This window comes from Centruroides vittatus, unplaced genomic scaffold (genome assembly GCF_030686945.1).
Source record: "Centruroides vittatus isolate TY-2023 unplaced genomic scaffold, ASM3068694v2 contig_166, whole genome shotgun sequence".
NCBI lineage: Eukaryota > Metazoa > Arthropoda > Arachnida > Scorpiones > Buthidae > Centruroides > Centruroides vittatus.
In genome coordinates this window covers 664,238-684,408 of record NW_027121006.1, presented here as the reverse complement: position 1 = coordinate 684,408, position 20,171 = coordinate 664,238, and the positions used below count along the sequence as shown (strand labels likewise).

Genomic DNA, 20,171 nt, shown 5'->3' with positions numbered 1-20,171 from the left:
TGTACTGTACGCGAAGTGACTTTTTCGTTACAAATTACACACAGTCATTTTATTCTTTTCAGTCACACCATATTTATCAAACCATTCTGTTTGATATGGTCTGGAACTTGTATCATTTGTTTTTGTTTTTTTAACTGCTGACAGAGCTACAACTAAAAATATTTATATTTAGAATACAATAATTTGAGAAGAAATTTCTTATTAATGTACGTACTTGATATACATACATATGTAGTTGAGTAACTCTAATAATAAAAAAAAATAATAATGTTGAATTATTAAACACTTCTAGACACACATGACGAGGCTGCCATTTAGTTCGGCACTGGTACATCCCTGAGCTGGTACCATACATCTCCCCATTCTATGATGCAACGAATATGTATGTGCGTCAAGTTTATGACTAACTGTCACGAGTCATACACAGGTGCAGTGATACAATATCAAATCAGCTAGGCAATGTCCATTTGGAAATATTTATTATATGAGCAGTTCTGTGACGGTATGCCAAAAATGGCCACTAGGGGCACCCCTAGCTATTACTTAAATTATAAAGTAAATGCAAAAGAATTTATATTGTTATTTTTACAGTATAATTCAGTATATTCTTATTTTTATTTGTAATAGGAATTTATTAATTTATGAATTTATTATTTATACCACGGAATGACACTGCGCGCATTCCCCGATGCCTCCATTGGGCCTTTAAAATGGACAGTCTCTGTCGGCATATCGAGCGCCAGCAAAGCATAGTGACAAAGCTAGGAGTTGTCAGAGACCGTGCGCTTGCCCCGATGCCTTCATCGGGCCTTTAGACTGCTTTTTTTATAAATTTGACGTTTTATATATATATATATATATCAAAAATATTAAAAAAATAAAGTGTGTGTGTGTATATATATATATGATATAATTAATATATACACTTTATTTTTTTAATATTTTTGATTGTCTGTTCTCTCTTTTATGATGTAAAAAATAAGTTTATAAAAATCAACACATGGGTCATTTAAAAAGCCTGCGTGGGTCATAAGTTTGTCACCACTGCTCTAGAGTATTAGAAGCTAGATCAAGGAAACCACATTTGTCATGCCTATATCTTTTTTTGTAATTTGTTAGTAACTATTAAATTTGTTGAATTTTTACGATGGCTGCTCTTACTTGTGTATCACCGACACCTTATCGACGACCTCGCTAACCCTCCCACTTGCATTAACTAGAGAAAATCGAAGAACGTGTAGAAACCAAGAACGAAAAGAACGCCATCCGGTGACACCGTGAACGGATCTTGCCGATCCAACGCCGACGAAAGGGTTAAGCCTCGCATCTCAACCACCAGCTTCTCACAATAGTAATCAGCAATGAATCCAATAATCCAGTGACAACTCATAGCCTTTTGTGGAGACTAAAGAAAAATTATAAACCAAGCAATTGTTATTCATATTTCTACCGAGTGATACACAACTGTGGTGTTCTTGCCTGTTTTTAAAAAAAATAGTACACTGCCGCTTTTTGTTGCAGGTACTGTACATGCTCACTTGAAATAGAGAAATGAGTAACATCATTTGCCAGAGGTTGTCACTTAATTTTTAACAGTTTATTACTTCTCTGGAAGTGATTAATAGTGGTTCTTGGAAATGTGTGTAACTATTTGGCAATATCACCTTCTTGGTGGAGGCAAGGAGAGAGATGCGAGTCCATTTCCTCGGAAGCCAATAGGCACAGGAAGGAACGTGGAGGAAATAAGAAACAGATGAGAAAGTGGGCTATTAGGGCAGAGGTGATGAGGAGGAAAGAGAGAAGAAATAAAATGTCTTTGCACCACAATATGTTTTGTATTGTGGAAAGTGGGATTACTATTGTGCTACAGTTTCATCAACAATTTGTCCAATCATATCACACATATCCTGGTAAGAGGAGGTACTAAAGAGTCCTTTTAGTTATATGTTTGTTTCACAGGAAATTGTCTCTTTGCTATGATATTGTGGTCACTTATTACTATTGTCATTACATTTACACTAATAACTTTTGATTCCAACTTCTCAATGTTTTTGCATAACTTTTTTGTCAACAAGAGTAGTATAAGCATGTATGTTTAGCCATTTTATTGTGTGCTTTCTACATTATAAGTAGAATTAACTTTCCATTTTAGTTATCATAATATTTCTAATGGAAATGATGAAAAAAGTTAAATATTTCCAATTTTTGCAGGAAGTTCTCTGTCATTGTATACATTTGAAACAGAAAATGCAGTGCACGAGGCTGAAAACACAACAATATTTATTATTATTTTTTTTTTGTGTTTCAGTTATTGTTCCCATAATAATTACTTCTCATAAAATATTCAAGATGCTGCTTTTCATTTCATCATGCAATCATTTCAAGGGCAGTTGTTGTTCCATGCTTAATTTTTGGTTGGACGTACTTAGTTTTTTAATTAAAACGATGAAATTTATTTATTTGTATAGCAATGTGATGTTTTGACATGCCATAAATACTGAAGTGTCAAACTTAAGTATGATTTTTTGTAGAGATATAATTTGGAGATGGAAATGATTTGTTTGTTGTACACAAAAAAATTTTGGTATTACAAGAAATTTAACTTTGTTTGTTCTTTTTTCCAGGAGCACGGATTTGTTAATAAAAATTCTAAAGGATGGACCTACAGCCTCAAAATCTGGTGTCTGAACCCTGCCGTCGTAAGTGTGATTAAATGAAATAAAAGTTGCATATTGTAATGACTATCTGTTTTCTAAAATTTTTTTTTTTTCTAGTATTAATGATATGTTTTCCCTAGTCTATACATATTTCATTAGTCCATTAAAGAACAATTCAACTAAAAACTCTCCAGTTTTATTTAGTTAATGTATCAAAAATTAACTTTTAGGCATTTTCAAAGTTCAAAGACGAAATTCATTCCATAGTTGTCTCGTCGGGTACCCTGTCTCCCATGACCACCTTTCAGTCAGAACTCGAAGTGGAATTTCCTATCTGCTTAGAAGCCAACCATATAGTTTCTAAAAGTCAGGTGATGATGTCTTAATATACTTTTGTAAACAAAGATTTGCTTGATATTTAAACTTATTGTGTGCAATATGGTCAAACCTCGGGTTTCGAACAATTCTGTTTACTAACAGAATTTTCAATGTTTGTTATACACAAAAAATTGCCAAACAAGCTACTTGGCAAGAGTTGGCCGCAGATTAGGGAGAGACGGATGATCGACTTCTTATACTCTCTGTTTAAAAAAAGTCGGCGGTTCTACCGATTCCGAAGTTAGCAGCACCAAGATGGCCCGGTGTCGTTAGACATCGCAACACGAATCGTTGACGATTTCGCTATTCAAATTAGATTTCAATGCACGTGTGAGTAAGGTACTAATATCATTTATCGGTACATGTTGCAATTGAATTTCAATCAAAGTAATTAATAAAAACTGCATTAATTGACATTTGCATAATATAAATGACATTCACAAATCTGTGTTTAAAGGTACTTAACTCAAATTAAACAACAAAAATTTATTAATATACTATTATATATTATAACATTAATATTTAATTTAATATTTATCAGTACTAGGTAGCCAGTTAATTAAAACTAAAAATAATAAAATAATAATTAAAACTCTGGCATTTACACTGAAACTGACACTAAAACTATAATTAAAATTCCAATCAAAGCAATTGAAACAATATTTTGGAATGTGTGGATAAAGTACTTGTCCATTTTGATTGATTTGGTTATGTTTCGTCCAGGCAGAGTCGAGTGTCTAATTATAGCATTTTTTTGTACATTGATGGTTTCAGTTTTGGTTAGTGGTGACAGAACATTTGTCTTTTAATACATATATAAAATGGATATTGATATAGATAACATTATATTATATATTATATAATATATTGCATTTCTATGCATTTTTATGCATGAAATATACCTAAAAAGATTTTAAAAAAGACTTTTTTGGGGGTCAAGAATGGTTTAAATGGAAATCCATTCTTGACCTCCAAAACAGTTTTTAATATTGGTTTCTTATGGGAAAATTTGTTTCGGTTTGAGAACAAATTGATTTTTGAACAAATTAAGTTTGAACCCAAGGTTTGACTGTATTTGTATCTCTTACACAGTGTTTTTAAAATAGCTTGTTTTTTAATCAGATATGGGTTGGCTCTATTGGATGCGGACCCACCGGCACCGTACTGAAGGCGGTTTATAACGAGATAGATACGTTTGCCTTTCAGGACGAACTGGGACGAGTGGTTCTTAATATATGCCAGGTGAGATTCTAAATAAAAATAAGAATTAGCTTAATCGTGTAAAGTTTATTTACTTTATTATAACTTATTAAGCCTTCTGTCGTGTGTTTTTTTGAAATAATTTATGTATGACTTTGTTTCGTTTTCAGATAGTTCCTTGCGGAGTTTTGTGTTTTTTTGCCTCTTACAGCACGATGGAAAAGTTAATAAACAGGTGGAAGGTAAGCACCCAATGACAGTCTATTACACACTTAGGCCATAGATTTACTCTAACTGTGGCTCGCTTGTCTCGCCGCAAGCGGTCTTAATATTGTTGTTAAGGTAGGATTTTTGTCTGAAGCCTATTTCAAATGAGTTATTCGCCTTTCAATCAATTTCGAACACAGACGCTAACTTAAAACGTTGATATTTGCAGTTGCTTTTAACTAATGAGTCAGATCTTATTCTATTGTTATAAAACTTAAAATTATATTTGGAAATGAATGTCTCCACACAACATTAGAGACTATCTTATACAAATTTAGGGAAAATATAAGAATAGTAGTCACTACAAATGTAAATAAATTTGATTAATTTATAATTAAAATTTTTGAATATTTTCAGCTGACAGGAATGTGGGATGAGATAGATGTGGTCAAGAAAATCGTATCCGAATCAAAAAAGAATGACAAAAGAAATTTTGAAGAAATAATAACAGAATTTTATGACAATGTCACAGATGGTAAACATATATTTTAGCATCCTTTCAGAATATAAATTGAACTGTATGTGTTATGAGACATTAATTGAAAGATAACAAATTTCTTTTTGTATAGAAAATTTGAACGGGTCCATCTTCTTTGCCGTCTTTCGTGGGAAAGTGAGCGAGGGGATTAATTTTTCCGACAACTATGCCAGAGCGGTGATCTCTGTAAGTTTAATATTATAAAAATTTAACAATTTGAATTTCTTTTTGAGCAATTTACAATTACTCGAAAGAGACTAATCTTTTGAAATTGTTGTCTTTTTTTTCCCCACCATTTTCAATGGCAAATTAAGAATTTTCTTAAGATAGAAAGGGCCCTTGGTTAGATCTTCACTTTTTCTCTCCTTTTGATCAAGTTGACAATTTTTGAAAATTACCAAAATTGTAATTCTGGGAGAAAGGTAAATCACAGATTGTCTTATTTCAAAATTTTCCACATATGCAGACAATCAAATATTAAGCCAAGATTTGTTGCTTAACTTTAGATAAATGAAAGGAATGCGCAAAAAATATTATGTTCAGATAATTCATAAATAAATTTTGCACAAAATTGTCCATAAATCCCGCATACAAATTAATTAAACATATAAAACACCTTACTATGTGGCCATTTCATTTTGTATATTAAGATTCCCGTCGTATAAAGTTGCAAATAGGGAACCTTCGGACAATACTCAAATGAAGGAATGAGTGGAGGGCACTAGCTAGTTCCAGATGGGACAAAATCAGATAGCTAGGTGGCTAAGTGCTAATCGTAGCATTGTAAGTTGTCTTTGGAAACATTTTAAAATGAGTTATCAGATCTGGAAAAGAGCAGTTCCTGGATGTCCAAATGAAATAATGTTGATTCAAGATCATATCTTTTTCTAAATGCAAGATATTATCAAATCTGTATGGCATGAGAGGTTGCTTTAACTTTTCTCGGGCCACTCACACTCTTACCGTATTTTCGTAGAATGACCGGCATGCCGTTTATCTCGGGGATTGCCGGTTAAAGTGAGGCTATATGTCTTTCTCTATAGGATGCATTAAAAAAATGAACGAGTTACATCATGTAAAATGAACAAGTTTTTATTTTAAAACTATAAAACTGTCTGTATTACATCTAAAACTACAATTATATGTTTAATTTCTTCATTTTATCTTCTTTGTAATGACATAAAATACTTGTGGAATTTCAAGTGCTTTTTTTTATGTATTTTATTGTTGTTTGATTCAAAAATGCAAAATAAACGTAGCTGTAAATTACCTCAGCTTACACCCATTAACATCAGTTTTGTGTGAAATTTGAGGTGTGAAATTTTTATTTTTAAGGCCCATCCTGACTAACTACTACTACTACTGTTAATAAGTTGTTAATTGTTTTATTGTCTTGTAAACAAAAACTCTTCCTGATTTTAAGTCAGTCAAATTACAATGTTGTTATTTTATTGTACTCCAAAGAATGTTTTCTTTAACATTTAATTAACAACTAGTTTTGTTAGATCTGATTAATTTTATATTTTAGTTTCAGTTTAACCGGCATGCCGGTAACCACGGGATTTCTGGCATGCCGGTCTCTCTGTTTTTATGCGACATGCCAGTCATTCTGTGAAAATATGGTATTAGATCCAGCTGTGTTGGATTATTTGCTGAAGATTCTTCAGTTCTGCTGTGCAAGTGAATCTTTCATTGTAAAAAATGCATAATTCTATAATGAAGTTGTTGTTTGATAAACCATAGAATTTGTATACAATTTCAATAGACCTTTTTTTTTCTTACAAGGAGAGCTTTTTTCTATTGCTTTAATTAGTTCAATTTCTTTTTTTTTTGAGTCTGTGGGTAATCTACTAAAAAATTAAATCCAAAACTCTGTAGAAAAAGCTATCTTAAAATATTTCTTGTGTGTTCTCCTTTCTCACTCAATTATGATTCTTGTGTTTCTTAATCATGACTGATAGCTGATAAAGGAAACTAGATGGAGGTCACATGAAATTTTTGAGATCACAACTGAATTTTTCAAAATTTTACTAGAAATAATCATTTAAAATTTTTTTTATACTCTTTATTCTTCCTGTATTCGCAATGAAGTCATTTTACAAAATTAAAAGATCTTAAACCAGAAATTTTATTTACAGGTTGGAATACCATTTCCAAATCTTAGAAACATTCAAGTAAGTAAATATATATATTTTGTTATACTTTACTCTGTTAACTTCACAAAGTTTGACAATTAATTTACCGAATGTTATATGCTATTTTCTGTCAACCACAAGGAAGAAACACATTTGACAGTATTGGAAATGAGGGAGCAAAGAACTTTTGAAAGAAAATGACACGTTTTGTGGAAAATAAATCAATTAATGTAAAAGTGCACCTTAACTAATCTGCATTGCATTTGTGCCCAACGTTACCATATTATTGGTTTCGATGGATAAAGGTGAATTCAACAGTGCATCAAACATGACTAAATTATAAATTGTCTGAAAGAATTCTAAAATTTGCAGATTTTCTAGTTAGAAAATAATTAAACGGAAGATGAGAAAGCTAGTAATTTGATTAGCTAAATGGTAAATAGAAAATGAGATGTTTTACTGACCATTTATTTTTTAACATCGAAATGGATTTGTAATTAAGTATGTGTAGGAAAAAACATAAAATGTACAAATAAAATGTCTAAATCTGCATGTTGATAATGCAATGTCCAAAGACAAGATTTTGGACATATCTACAGTAAATTAAAGGGGTAATTCTCCTTTGGTTGAGGGAAAGAGAATATTACAAATAAAAAGACAATGTTTTTGTAGTGAGTTTTTCTAGCAGCATTTATGATAATTGCAGTGATCATTTTCTTTAAAAATTAAATATATCTGGCACAAGCTTTAGAAATAGGGATGTTGGCAAATATATTAAAGTGTGTAAAAAAGAAAAGATGCAAACAAATGCTTCTTTGAGCAAGTGCAGTTTGATCAATATGAAGGGAATTGTTTTTTTTATCAGATATCAAGACCCGGCATTCGGTACAGTGGGTGATTGGTTAACGAACATAATCTGTTCCAAGTCTTTGTTCGTTAATCGATTATCGATTTACCATAGGTTTGCATGGAATTTGCCGAGCACTTTTAATGTTATAATCTGTCTAATGTTGTTTGCTTTTCTCTCTTCTTCAGGATTTTTCAGAAGTAATTAATAGCATTGTAATTGTAGAGATTCCTAAACTTATTAACCTCAACCTGGTTTGGATGCCATTCTAAGATTGTTGTTCTGATATCCTCCGACTTCTTCAAAAGATGTTTAAGAACAGATATCGGCATTAATCCTCTTTTTCGGAAGAAAACGTATCTTGTCAAGTTTCTCGGTGTTTTTTATTCGAGAGTTCTTGGCATTTTTCTATCGTCGGATCCGTTTCGGGTTCCATTATGAGCTCTTCAATATTCTTTATTTCTCAGTTGTAATTTTTGTTACTCCTTTAGCTGCTTGAGTCTTCTTGATTATACTGTATCTTTCTTAGATAAGATTGAACTGTGGACTTGTTTAAGCCATACTGCCCAGCAACATCAGAAATCTTCTGCCCACTCTCTTGCACTTCTCATCTTTCAAAAAGAAAAACCGATGCAAAACCTAACGAGTGCCCGCCCGACAGTCTCGCAAATACTACAAAAAAATTGTTTCTGTCAGAAAAATAAAAGGCTAGAATTACAAGGGAGAGTTTTGAAGTTTGGCGGAATACTATTCGATCGGTATATACCCGGTCGAGCGTCGACGTCGACATCTCCCGTGCTCCGAAAAGTTTCGAATTATTGCCCAAAGACGAGGGAAGACCAGTCGGTATTCGTTATTTTATATCACTTCTCGTGTTTGTTCTGCGAGGTGTTCGTTGTCCGAACATAAAAATTTTACGTGAAAGTGTTTATTATTCGATTTGTTCGTTAACCGACCACCCACTGTACTTAATACTTCTGTTTTGTAGATTTTGGTTAATTATAACATTAAAGTGCATTTTTTATGGTATTTACTATTAGGCTTACCATAATATTTTATTTCTCAAACTGGGACAATTTTGAGAAAATACTCGCAACAGAAAATTAAGCCTACTGGGATAAGTACCTATGATTGAAAAGTAGTTGTTAACAAAATGAGTTAAAAGCAATTTTTAATAACTGAACTAAACATATCTTATTAAGAAGTTATTACTATTTATCACTGGTGTAAACTTTTTAAAAAATTTTTTGTCTTTAAATCAATACATTTAAAATATGAGAATACATTTGAGGAAGTTCCTATTGCTTGTCTTATGTTTTGCACATTTCGAGTGATTTTTAATGTTTGAATGCCCACCACAAGTTACCGAAAATTCTGAAAAGCACAGTTCATATTTTGCTTGGTCATTATGATCAGACATTTTTTCAATCATCAGTAGAAACGTGGTTTCATTTGGGCATTTTAGAGATTAAATTAATTTAATGTACAGTACGAAATAATTACAAATGCCGACCGGCAATTTGAACTCGATTAAGATACGACATGCGCAGCAATGATGTGCCAGTGTAAGTTTCAGTGTTGTCAACTCTAATTGAAACAAAATATTTAAAAAACGAAATAAATACATCTGGATCTCATAGGCTGTGTGTTGCTTTAAATTCTGTGAAAAAATAAAACACCTAAATTCATTAGGCTATATGCTATAAATTTTGGGGGAAAAAGTCAACTAAATAAAGATGGAAATAAAGCCAAGTGTTTAATTAAAACTCAACTTTGGGTTCATAGTCCAAAGGAAAACATCTAGACAACATTAATTGAACTTAGATCTAAATACAAAATATTTACATTGGCAACAGTGAGTGTAATTGCCAAACTGCCATTTTACTCGAGGCTGCACTATTTTTACTTCTTGTAAATTTGGCACTTTTAAAATTTTACCAAATAACGGGACAAAACGACAAATTGGCCGGGACGCCGGGACGACGTCGTCAAAACGGGACGTCCGGTAAGCCTATCTACTATAATTGATTAAAGGAAACAGTGCTCATTCTGTGACTATTCTAAGTTCTTTACAAATTTCTAAAGTAAAATACAACATAAGCATAGTTAAGATTCATCTCTCCTTCACTATAGAAAGACATCTACTAGTCTGACAACTGTACAACTTGGGAAGTACACTAAGGAGATAATACGGAGATATTTATTGAGGAAGAAAAATAGTTAAAACATATTCCAACAGTGATTATTGGTAGCCATAAAAGACAACATTTTGTACGCATTACGAAAGGAAACCCTTTGATCTAAGGATTAGGGATCTGCGCTAGTGACATTGTGTATTCTGTTAGTTTTTAAATTTGGTAGAGGTTGATTTTTATAAAACCTCAGTCATAAATTGTATGGATTCAAAGCAGTTCCAGTTTGAATAAAAATGACATGCTGGATGTTAAATTACAGTATTTACCAACTTTTATGGTTGTTGGACCAATATCTTTCTACGAGGCAAACAAAGTAGGTAAACTTTAATTACGGTTACCGTTGACTTAAATGTTCTGTGTATCGAAATTCGTGGATAAATTTTTTACGAAGATCAACGACATACGGATTTATACAACAAAACACGGGGAATTATAGTTTCGTCGTAATTTCCATCGTTATAATTATTAAATTTAATAAGATATGGCCCTAATGCCTATCTCAAGTGCCAAATTACTTAGTATTTAATTATTAATAGCAGTGGTAACATTGCCCAATTTAGTCCTGCAGTCATTTGCTTTAATATAGCTATAGGGCTTAGAGATGTTTATATATGTAAAAATAAGTAAATTAGAAAAAAAAGTCTTGTTCCCCTCGCAGCATTAACGAGCAAAAACAATGGCTTATACGACGATAACTCGGGATATACGATTGTTTTCATAAAATTTATTGTATTTGTAACTAAAGCTTTTTATTTTTTTTCCGATAGATAGATCTGAAGAAAAAGTATAACGACAAACACTGTGTACAGAAACATTTAATGTCCGGTAAAGATTGGTACGAGACGCAAGCATTTCGGGCACTAAACCAGGCTCTCGGAAGATGCATTCGTCACAGGTACGTGGTTATTTTACTTTAGTTAAGATCGTATTTCGGGTAAAATAAACTTCTTAACAATACAATGGTGTTGTCGTTATTTCAAATGCAGAGACGAATTATGTTTTTTGGATATAACTAATTACATTATTTTGAAAAACAATGATAAATAACAATAGTTTGTTACTAAAAATAAATTAACGAGCAAGTGTTTCAAAGTTTTATTTTGGAAGCTTTTGGGCCACTCCCGCAACTAAAATGATTCAATTTTTACATTTCTATACAAACACTGTCTCATTGACAAATCTTTACAAACAAAACTTGTCAAGTTGTACAAGATCTTAAAATTTATACACCAATTTTGACTGTTTGATGACTGCAACAAAGAATATTCAATAAACTTCAAAACATTCAGTCTTGTTACTCCAGACATTTCCTAGCAGTCAATATTTCTGGCTCATTTGTTAAACTTACGTATACAGTAAGACCCCACTTAGTGCCGACTCGATATAATGCCGTCTGCTCGAAGCCTAAATAAAAAGCTCAACGTTTACGCCGATTTAAATTATCGCGGCATTTCATCGATTTATATATAATACGATTATTTACGAACACGAACCAATCGGCAAAAGGTGGCAAAAAGGTGTACTTTCTTTAAATCTACGTTTGGTGCAATTTTGGAAAAAAATATAACATCGTGGATTCCGTCGGCAATATCGACTTCGGTTGGCAAGAATTACCCGATAAATGCACGAACGAAGCGTAGAAGAAGTTATGGCCGAAGGTATTCGAGAATTCTCGACGAGACGAGCCTATCGCCGTATCGTTAGGTTTACCAAAGTCAACGTAATCGATACGGCAGGACTAGGAAATGTAGACGAGCAGGATATTGAGGAGTTACCACAGGTTTTTGGCGAGAGTCTTACCAACGACGATCTTCGAGAACTGGCAGAACAGGGAGTTCGTGTAGAACTGGAAAATAGAGATTCTGGAAGTGAAGAAGCCAAAGAATTTCTCTACAAATTTCCTTAATAAAAGTTTGGTAACGATAACCAAAATCATTGATCAAATTGTAGCGAACGATCCAGATTTTGAAAGGAGTGCAAAAGCAAAACGAGGTGTTTTGGATGCAATTTTCCGCTATTGGCATTTGCTTACGGAAAGAAAAAAGCAACAAATGAAACTACACGACTTTATTGCAAAAAACAAGAATTTCAGAATAACCAGGACCTTAGTCACAAAAAATGAATTTTACATTTCTGCACATGTTTGCGTTTTTAACATATATTATTATACAAATTAATATAAAAATAACTTAAAATTAAGTTCCCTGTCCCTATTTACTCTGTTAAAATGACCTCATTTAACACTGTTTTGTTTAGCACTTTGTCGTCTAGGAATGCATTCCCCACGTTAAGCGGGGACTTACTGTATTTACATAATTTACCGTACGGGGTGTTCTAAAAAGTCACGAAATGTAGGAAAATTTAACACTTACAGAGGACATTTACAACACGTACAAACAAGTTGAAGTTTATCAATAAGCTTATAGTTGCGATTGTGCTTCAGAACTTTAGAGGATTATTTTATTATTCTATTTAAAATTATATACAGGAGTAGACAAAAACATTGGTCCAAAATTTAGTAAGGATCTAGAATTCTGTTTTAAACTTTTTGAAAATTATCAGTATTAGGGCAATCCAAATCGGGCTTCGGAGGGGTGATAATTTAAAGCGATGCTTCGGAGAAGTGGCATCGGTGTTGGTGCAATTAGTAATATAATTAATAAAGTTGGTTTGTGACGACGAGCTTAAGCATTTGGACTATCTACACCAATGGAAGACTAACCAAAGAAAGTGATCTGTGGCAGAGCTCGAGAAAACGATCTCTAAGGAACACGCACCTAGCTAACGAGAAAATGCCGAACGGCCGAGTACAAATATTTATACCGTTAACCCTCGAACCACGGTAACCGGGTAAGAAGACAGAAAACCAAAGTTCGAGCGCTTAACGAAGTAAGGCAAATCGGACGACCGATTTCACAAGCTTTATGGGGATCACTTGGCAAATCGAAGATCAGAGTACGTCGTTGCTTAAGACGGTACGATTCCTTCCGCAAGGTTGCAACAGTGTCAGAAAAATTTGTTATTGTAAGATTGCAGAAGAGGTCCAAAAATTTCGTGCATCAAAGAAAGAGGAGTTCTCAAACGAGTCGATTGCGATCGGTGCGACGGTGGGTTTCCGTAATCGGCCGTCCGTCGACGCTCGGATATATGCAAAGGAGATTTTGTTTCTCTTACTTTACGACAGAAGCGAAGGTTTTGACGGTCTTCGTGCACCACGACACCACACCTTCCCTTACGGCCACGTTCGCATCCGGACACACGAAATTCCTCGAGGCCGGAGACGCGCTCGAGTCGTCAAAATTAGCCTCGTTCTCGGTTAAATCGCCAGACGGAAGGCCAACGGATTTAAATGGCCCGTGCTTCGGATACCTCGAGCGGAGCTATTTAAATGCGAGACAAAATTGTGACCGGACTTCGGAAAACACTTAGAGAAACACAGTTGCTCTGGAAATTGTGCACAAAGTGTTTCAATCACAGAAACAGTGTCTACAAGCTGTCTCTAAAACGAAAGGAAAACACACAAAACAAATGAAAACTATTTATTGTTGTCGGTTGTAATTGTACGTGAATAAATAGCATTCGTATGTTTTATAAAACACCCTTTGTATTAGAAAGATACGTTATTTACAAAACTATTTCTACACTTTGGCCATTTCTTTCTAAACACTTACCGAAGCCAAATTTGTATTAACGGGGATTTTTGCACTCGGTCGAACTGCGAACGGATTTCTTTGGGCAATCGACAATTCGAATATTTTCTCGGTACGTCAAAGCATTCGAATGCCGCCGCGGATAAAAATCGATTCGGAGTCGGGAGACCTCGGAGACCGCGACGACTAGTTCGCGGATCCAAAAACCGAGAATCCAAACGTCGCGCGCATTGCAAATTTTGGGACACCCATTCAAATCACTTATAAGATTTGTAACACGCTAAACAAATTGTAATTTTACTAATTTCTAAATACAATAATATGACTTTAGACAACTCCGACGCGTGTTAGAAAATTCAGAGTACGGTTATAATTCTTCATTTGCGCCTAAATAAGATTAAAAGTACAGTACATCCGTTTCTTGCCAATACAGTATTTTACAAGACAAAAATACAAATATATTAAGCAAAATTCATATACGTGGAATGCAATATTTTACCATTAGTTCGAATGGCAAAATTTAAAATATGTGTGACGTTGCGTAATTCGAGAGCCGTGTACACTTTGTAGCAAAATTAGTTCGAGACGGATGAAAATTTTGTCTTTTACACTCGCGTATTTTGCAGAAACGATTGGGGTGCGCTCGTAATCGTCGACCAGCGATTTTCCAACGAGTGGTACACCAGAGGTAAGAACTTTTTTAAATCTAAACGTTTTACCCGATTCTAGAAATACTCGTTACTCTTAAATGCTTACTTTTTAGTAGTTTATGTAGCTTCTTTCGAACATTCTACCCCAAAATTCTGGGAGATCGAAGAATAAGCAAACTCTCTGTATTTAGAAACCTTGTACTAATCCCAATAACGTGATTAAAATATCAAAAAACACGTATTTTAAATTACACTTTAATGGTCAAAAGAATCGCGTTTAACTACGGTGAAACCTCGCTTAACGAGCGATATTTCGCGTAACGTGTGACGAGGAGAGGGGAAATCCCAAATTGCGCGCACTGGTCAGTCTGTGTCTAGCACTCGTTCCGCTAGCATCTTAGTGTCGCTGGTGATCTCACGTTTTTTTCCAAACTCGTGTTCACGTATGTATAAACATCGACGATCGTAGCGTGTTTATTATAGAGCGGGCTATCTCCTACTAAATACAAGGACCAATTCCAAATTAACGTTAAAAATGTCTAAATTAAAAATTTATTTATTTATAATTGTTAAATTTAATACGAGATGGCAGCGTAACTGCCTACCTCTATTCACATTTGTTAATTTCTAATATTTAATTATAGCCTTTACATACGCCAAACGATATGCCAAATTTTTGGGCTATCTGCCATTCTTTTTGTTTTCTGCAAATCAAATTCGTATTCCAAAGTGGTTCGTTCCGCGCTAGAAGAAAAGACGACGACGATTCGCGCTTCTTAACAATGTGTATTGTGGAATTTTCTTCGAATAAACGTTATACGTAAAATATTTGAATATTTTTTCGGCATGGAACGCATTATCGTATTTTACATTAATTTCTAAGGAAAAAATTGTTTCGTTTAACGAAAGTTTCGCATTACGAGTAAGATTCTGGAACGAGTTATGCTCGTAAAGCCAGGTTCCACCGTACTACAGCCAACTTCCTCGTATTCCAATACCGGAACGCCAGGCTTCCGTAATACTGTTTATAACGGCGGTGACGCGTTTAGCGGAGGAAGAAAGCGCCACGACCGAGCCATCGACGGCCGATGCCGGTCGGTTAACACCCGAGTCGATTCTTTCCGTAGACAAATTACAACGAAAATTCGAACCCGGGCGGCGTTTCGACCGTCCCCGCATTAGCGGTATCCGGCTGGAGCCGGGACGAAACGCCAATTTAAAAATTCCAAATTGAGATTCGAACTGGGATCCCCGGGCCGTAGGCCATAAATTATATTTTATTTCTTATCTGCAATTTCTTGCAAAGGTCGGATTCTCTATTTCTCGAAATCTCGGATCCGAATCTAAATCGAATCTACGGGAATTCTTTTACGGGTGGCACAATTCGGATGCGTGGGAATCCCAAACTGTCCTATTATTCTTTCTAATTCTATTTATTTGTAATCAAAATATAATCGGTAATTTTATAAATATTTCTCCAAGATCAAATCTCTAATTCAGTTTATTTCTCAGGATTATCCAAGTGGATAAGAAGTAACGTCGTTCATCACCATACTTTTGGCAGTGCCGCCCGTTCTCTCCGGGAATTCGTCACAAATAGAATGTCCTCGACTGAATAATCTTCGTTCCTGTAACCGAACAACTTAGGCTATCTGTACATAATTTTGCGTAATAAATCGCGCTAAATGGTGCCTGCGATTATTAATTTTCTCGCACCGACCACACGGAGAAGAGGCAATCTTCGCATTAATTGAAAAATTACAAAATCTTAATTGTTTTTTTTTTTACCCGTATTGGAATCTCTTGCGCTCGGACGATTACTAACTCTTACGGACGAACTGGAAATTCCGGTGAAAATCGGATTGTGCCCGTAAATGGCGCGACATTCTCTATCCTCGAATTGTTAACAGAAAAATTTCGTTAAAATCGTTCTCGACTCTTTTATAACGGACGGACAATTGTACCAATAAACTGGTATTAAGATGGAGGAAACGACGGTCCAACGTTGCTTTTGAGGTTCTGTCGTTATTGTAGTATGTGGGAATAGTGTGGAAGTTTCGTATTTGAACGTAGTTTAGTATATCCCAAGATCGAGCGAGGTACGATATGTTCCTGCGAATTGCCACGCTATAACTGGACGAACAGCGAAACTTCCAGAGTATCGGCGAGTACCGGGATTGCAACAAAAAGAAAATTTAGAGCGTGCAAAGACGATGCGTAGGACCACAGCCCGAGCCGTTTAAATCGCTAACACTAACTGTGGAGGACCAATCACCTCCCGAGATTCTATTCCCGATACGGTAGTCTCGATAGTTCCGAGCATTCCTCTTAAACCAAAGTACGAATACTCGACCGGAACGCGTAAAAATTTCATATTTGGGTAATTGAAATCGAGTGCGAGATCGGACACCATACGCCAAACCGTCTTAACGCGGGCTTGGTCCAGCAGCGGCCAAACGGTTTCGTTCCCGAACACTGGGAGTTCGGTCGTGGGTTGGCGCCTGGCCGGGACGGGTCGGCCACGCGGAATTTTCCGGGTTTTCTCCACCTCTGTAACGCCCGAATAGGGGATACTTACCCTTAAAAGATCTCCAGGAAGGCATCCTTCCCAGCAGGGCCGTATTTACCAATCCAGGGGCCCTGGGCACAAATTCGGTGGGGGTCCCCCCTTTAAGAGTAGGCAAATTCGATGATTTAGAAAATTTACACAAAATACTGTACTTACTTCAATTAGATTTGAACTAGGAAGTTGTAAATTTCATTTAAAAATAAGGTTATTGTAAACATACATATATTTTATTGTGTAAAACTAATTATTTTAATTTAACTGAAAAATACCTATGTGAAATTTTTTCCCGAAATTTTCCGATGTTTCGTAGGTTTTTTCCCGGGTTTGGTTTTCTCTGCCTGTTGCCCTCGTGATTAGACCACACTAGGCTGTCGCGGTAATAGAAAAAAAATTATGTTTAAACATAATTTTTTTTTTAGTTTTGTGGGGGCCCTGTGCACAGGCCCCAAATGCCCTTATGTAAACCCGGCCCTGCTTCCCAGACACGTGGCGTAAGTGTTGCGTTGCTTGCCATAAGTTAACAAAGTAAGTAACGTTGACTTCAATGTATTGCACGGTGAAATGATACGGTTGCCATTTGCTTCCTATTGTACGGAACATGGTGTATTTTAGGCACAATATATTGTTATTTATACAATGGTATTTGTTGTCGTATTTACTATTATAAAATACATTAGATATAATGCCTTTACTTATTACTGTTTTCCATTGCATATACTGTAGAGCAGGGATGGGCAACTCGCGGCCCACATTCATATATTTTGCGGCCCGCGACGCATAAAATGTGAATAAATATATCAATTTCCCAGCTTAAGGAAGTACGCGGCAAAAATTCAAACATTATTTTCTACAACTTATGTATGCGAATAGTTTCTCCCGTAACGAATTTAGTAAAAATTAAAACAAGAAACCGGCTAACAGACACATGGAAACTAATTTAAAACTAGCAGTGACGAATATTTAACCAAATATTTCCAATATATTACGTTTACGTCAGTTCCAGAAGCTAAATTAAGTATTCCTATGCTAATTTATAATTCTATAGGAATAAATAATTCTGATTTACCGACATTTTTTTTCTTTCTCTCGTATGCGGCCCGCATCGGTTCAAAAGTCTTAAAATGCGGTCCTTACATAGAAAAAGGTTGCCCATTCCTGCTGTAGAGAGTCGTTTATCCGAATCAATTAGGAACGGGTTGTTCGGATAACCGATTATGTACGAGAAAAAATATTGACCTGTCCGACGTTGAAATTTTTCTCCGTTGCGTGTCGCTTCGCGTCGAATTTTCGTCGATTTTAAGCCTGACGAAAATTTTTATAATAATAATCGAGGCTATCGTATCGTTAAAAATTATTTCTTTATTTTGTACGAACAAAATAAATATATTGAAGAATATAAAAACAAAAATTATACTTTACAAGTAAATCTAGTATCAAAAACGTTCGATTCGGCACGACACAGTCCGACTGGAAAGCGTTCGGATAAACGACTCTCTACTGTATTGTATGTGTTACATATTTCACACGCTTCGGAACTCGTCTCGTTCGCCGTCAACTCGAACTACTCGTATTGCCACAAATGTATATTTAAAGTAAATTTCACACTCGCGTATCCAAGTATAAAATTCGAGACGCTAGTAAGGCCAATTATTACTTATTTAAAATAAGTTATTTGGTGTTGAAAACCCTAGAAAGTGGAATTTCGGGAAAAGCGGATGGAAGATGAAAAATTCTCACTTTACTCTTTTCGTAAAAATGTTGATTTCTCAATTGCGCAACATTTTTCCAGAAGATCGTGACCCTCTCGTTGACTGGAAGGATAACTGCATTTAAGCCGAGATATTGTACCGCGACAGGCCGGAAAGGTACAAAAAAATGTAATTTCTATCAACACCAGATGGCACCACACGTGCTTCCGAATTCTCCTTTCTACGGCGACGCGAGACACGTTACAAAATTGATAGTTCCGACTACGATTCTCGCGCCACAAAATTCGCTGGTTACCACACGGAACCCGGTCGGTTCCTTTTCGGATCATCCGCATTTGGCCCTTGTATTTACCGATATCCCGACGAGTGACTCGAGAAACTTGCGAATGCGAGGCGCCGACTTCCGAAAACGGCAAAGAATCGCCATAAAACTATAATTACAATAAATGGACTAAACTTATCGTTGCACCGAAAATTTTGCCTAGCCATACCAATATCCGGGGTCACTTTCCGGGTCGGGCGAAAGGATAAATTTTGCCGATCGAAAGGTGAGTTTGATTTCCGTTTCGGTATTCGACGCCATATTGAGTAGGCAGCGACGCGGTCGTTGGGCAGGAATTGAATACGGTTAACAAAGACGTAATTTTTTGGAGATGTCGATACATCCGTCGACCGGTTGGCGAGTGGAAATGCAACCACCACCAGAATTTCACACAAATTAATAACTGGGATTGCTTTCGTTGACGTAAGAAGAAAAATGTCCCCACACGCGGATGACACAAGTAGATCGTTTACGTGATGGATGACGAGAAAGGTCCCTTCGGAGGATGGAAAACCATCCAAAAATCACTATAACGATAACCGTTAATAAACAAATTAAAGCGGGGATCCGCGACGCCAATTTTGATGGAACGGTTGTTTGGACCTCTCGAAATTCCACGAATATCTACTTTCAATTCGGTTCCGATACTACCAAAAGTACAGAGAATACGGGCCTAATAATTTACGAATTTATCGGCGTAATCTCTGTTGCCACTCGCTGGAAAGTGATCATTTCTTTAGCACTAATTACATTAATTTTTTTATTGAAACTACGCTATTTGATATAACGCAATACGTGATAGTAACCGTAGATAATGCGATTTTCAACGGTGAATGATGTTAAAAAACCCCTTTTAGCGCTGTTATTTATTAGAAGCGCTATTTCAAAGGAGAGGTAGAATCGAGGATTTTTGCGTTTTTGTTTTGTAAGAATTGTATTGTCCGGTCACAAAATGCACGAAGCAAACATCTACCTGTAGAATAGTGTTTTCGCCCGGATAAAGCGTATATAAAATGGATAAATATCTTAAAACTGCTCCTTAATTGCGAGTCTGTCCGTCACGCTCTACTCTTCTAAACCAACACTTGTTACAGGCATTCTACTCGCGTATAAA

The 20,171-nt window shown here is 35.4% G+C and overlaps 1 protein-coding gene across 3 annotated transcripts in view; it reads left to right on the top strand.

Annotated features, from left to right (window-relative positions):
• The window catches only part of LOC136968932 (Fanconi anemia group J protein homolog), a 108,860-nt gene extending 92,712 nt beyond the window's left edge, over positions 1 to 16,148 (top strand). For all 3 annotated transcript variants that reach the window (XM_067263001.1, XM_067262999.1, XM_067263000.1), the window contains exons 16-25: positions 2,625 to 2,699; positions 2,888 to 3,028; positions 4,158 to 4,277; positions 4,406 to 4,477; positions 4,860 to 4,977; positions 5,072 to 5,166; positions 7,119 to 7,154; positions 10,925 to 11,052; positions 14,434 to 14,495; positions 15,970 to 16,148. In XM_067263001.1, coding sequence (XP_067119102.1) covers positions 2,625 to 2,699; positions 2,888 to 3,028; positions 4,158 to 4,277; positions 4,406 to 4,477; positions 4,860 to 4,977; positions 5,072 to 5,166; positions 7,119 to 7,154; positions 10,925 to 11,052; positions 14,434 to 14,495; positions 15,970 to 16,076 — 954 coding nt within the window. In that variant the 3' untranslated portion in view covers positions 16,077 to 16,148. The remainder of the gene's footprint in view (positions 1 to 2,624; positions 2,700 to 2,887; positions 3,029 to 4,157; positions 4,278 to 4,405; positions 4,478 to 4,859; positions 4,978 to 5,071; positions 5,167 to 7,118; positions 7,155 to 10,924; positions 11,053 to 14,433; positions 14,496 to 15,969) is intronic.
• Positions 16,149 to 20,171: the final 4,023 nt, after the last annotated feature.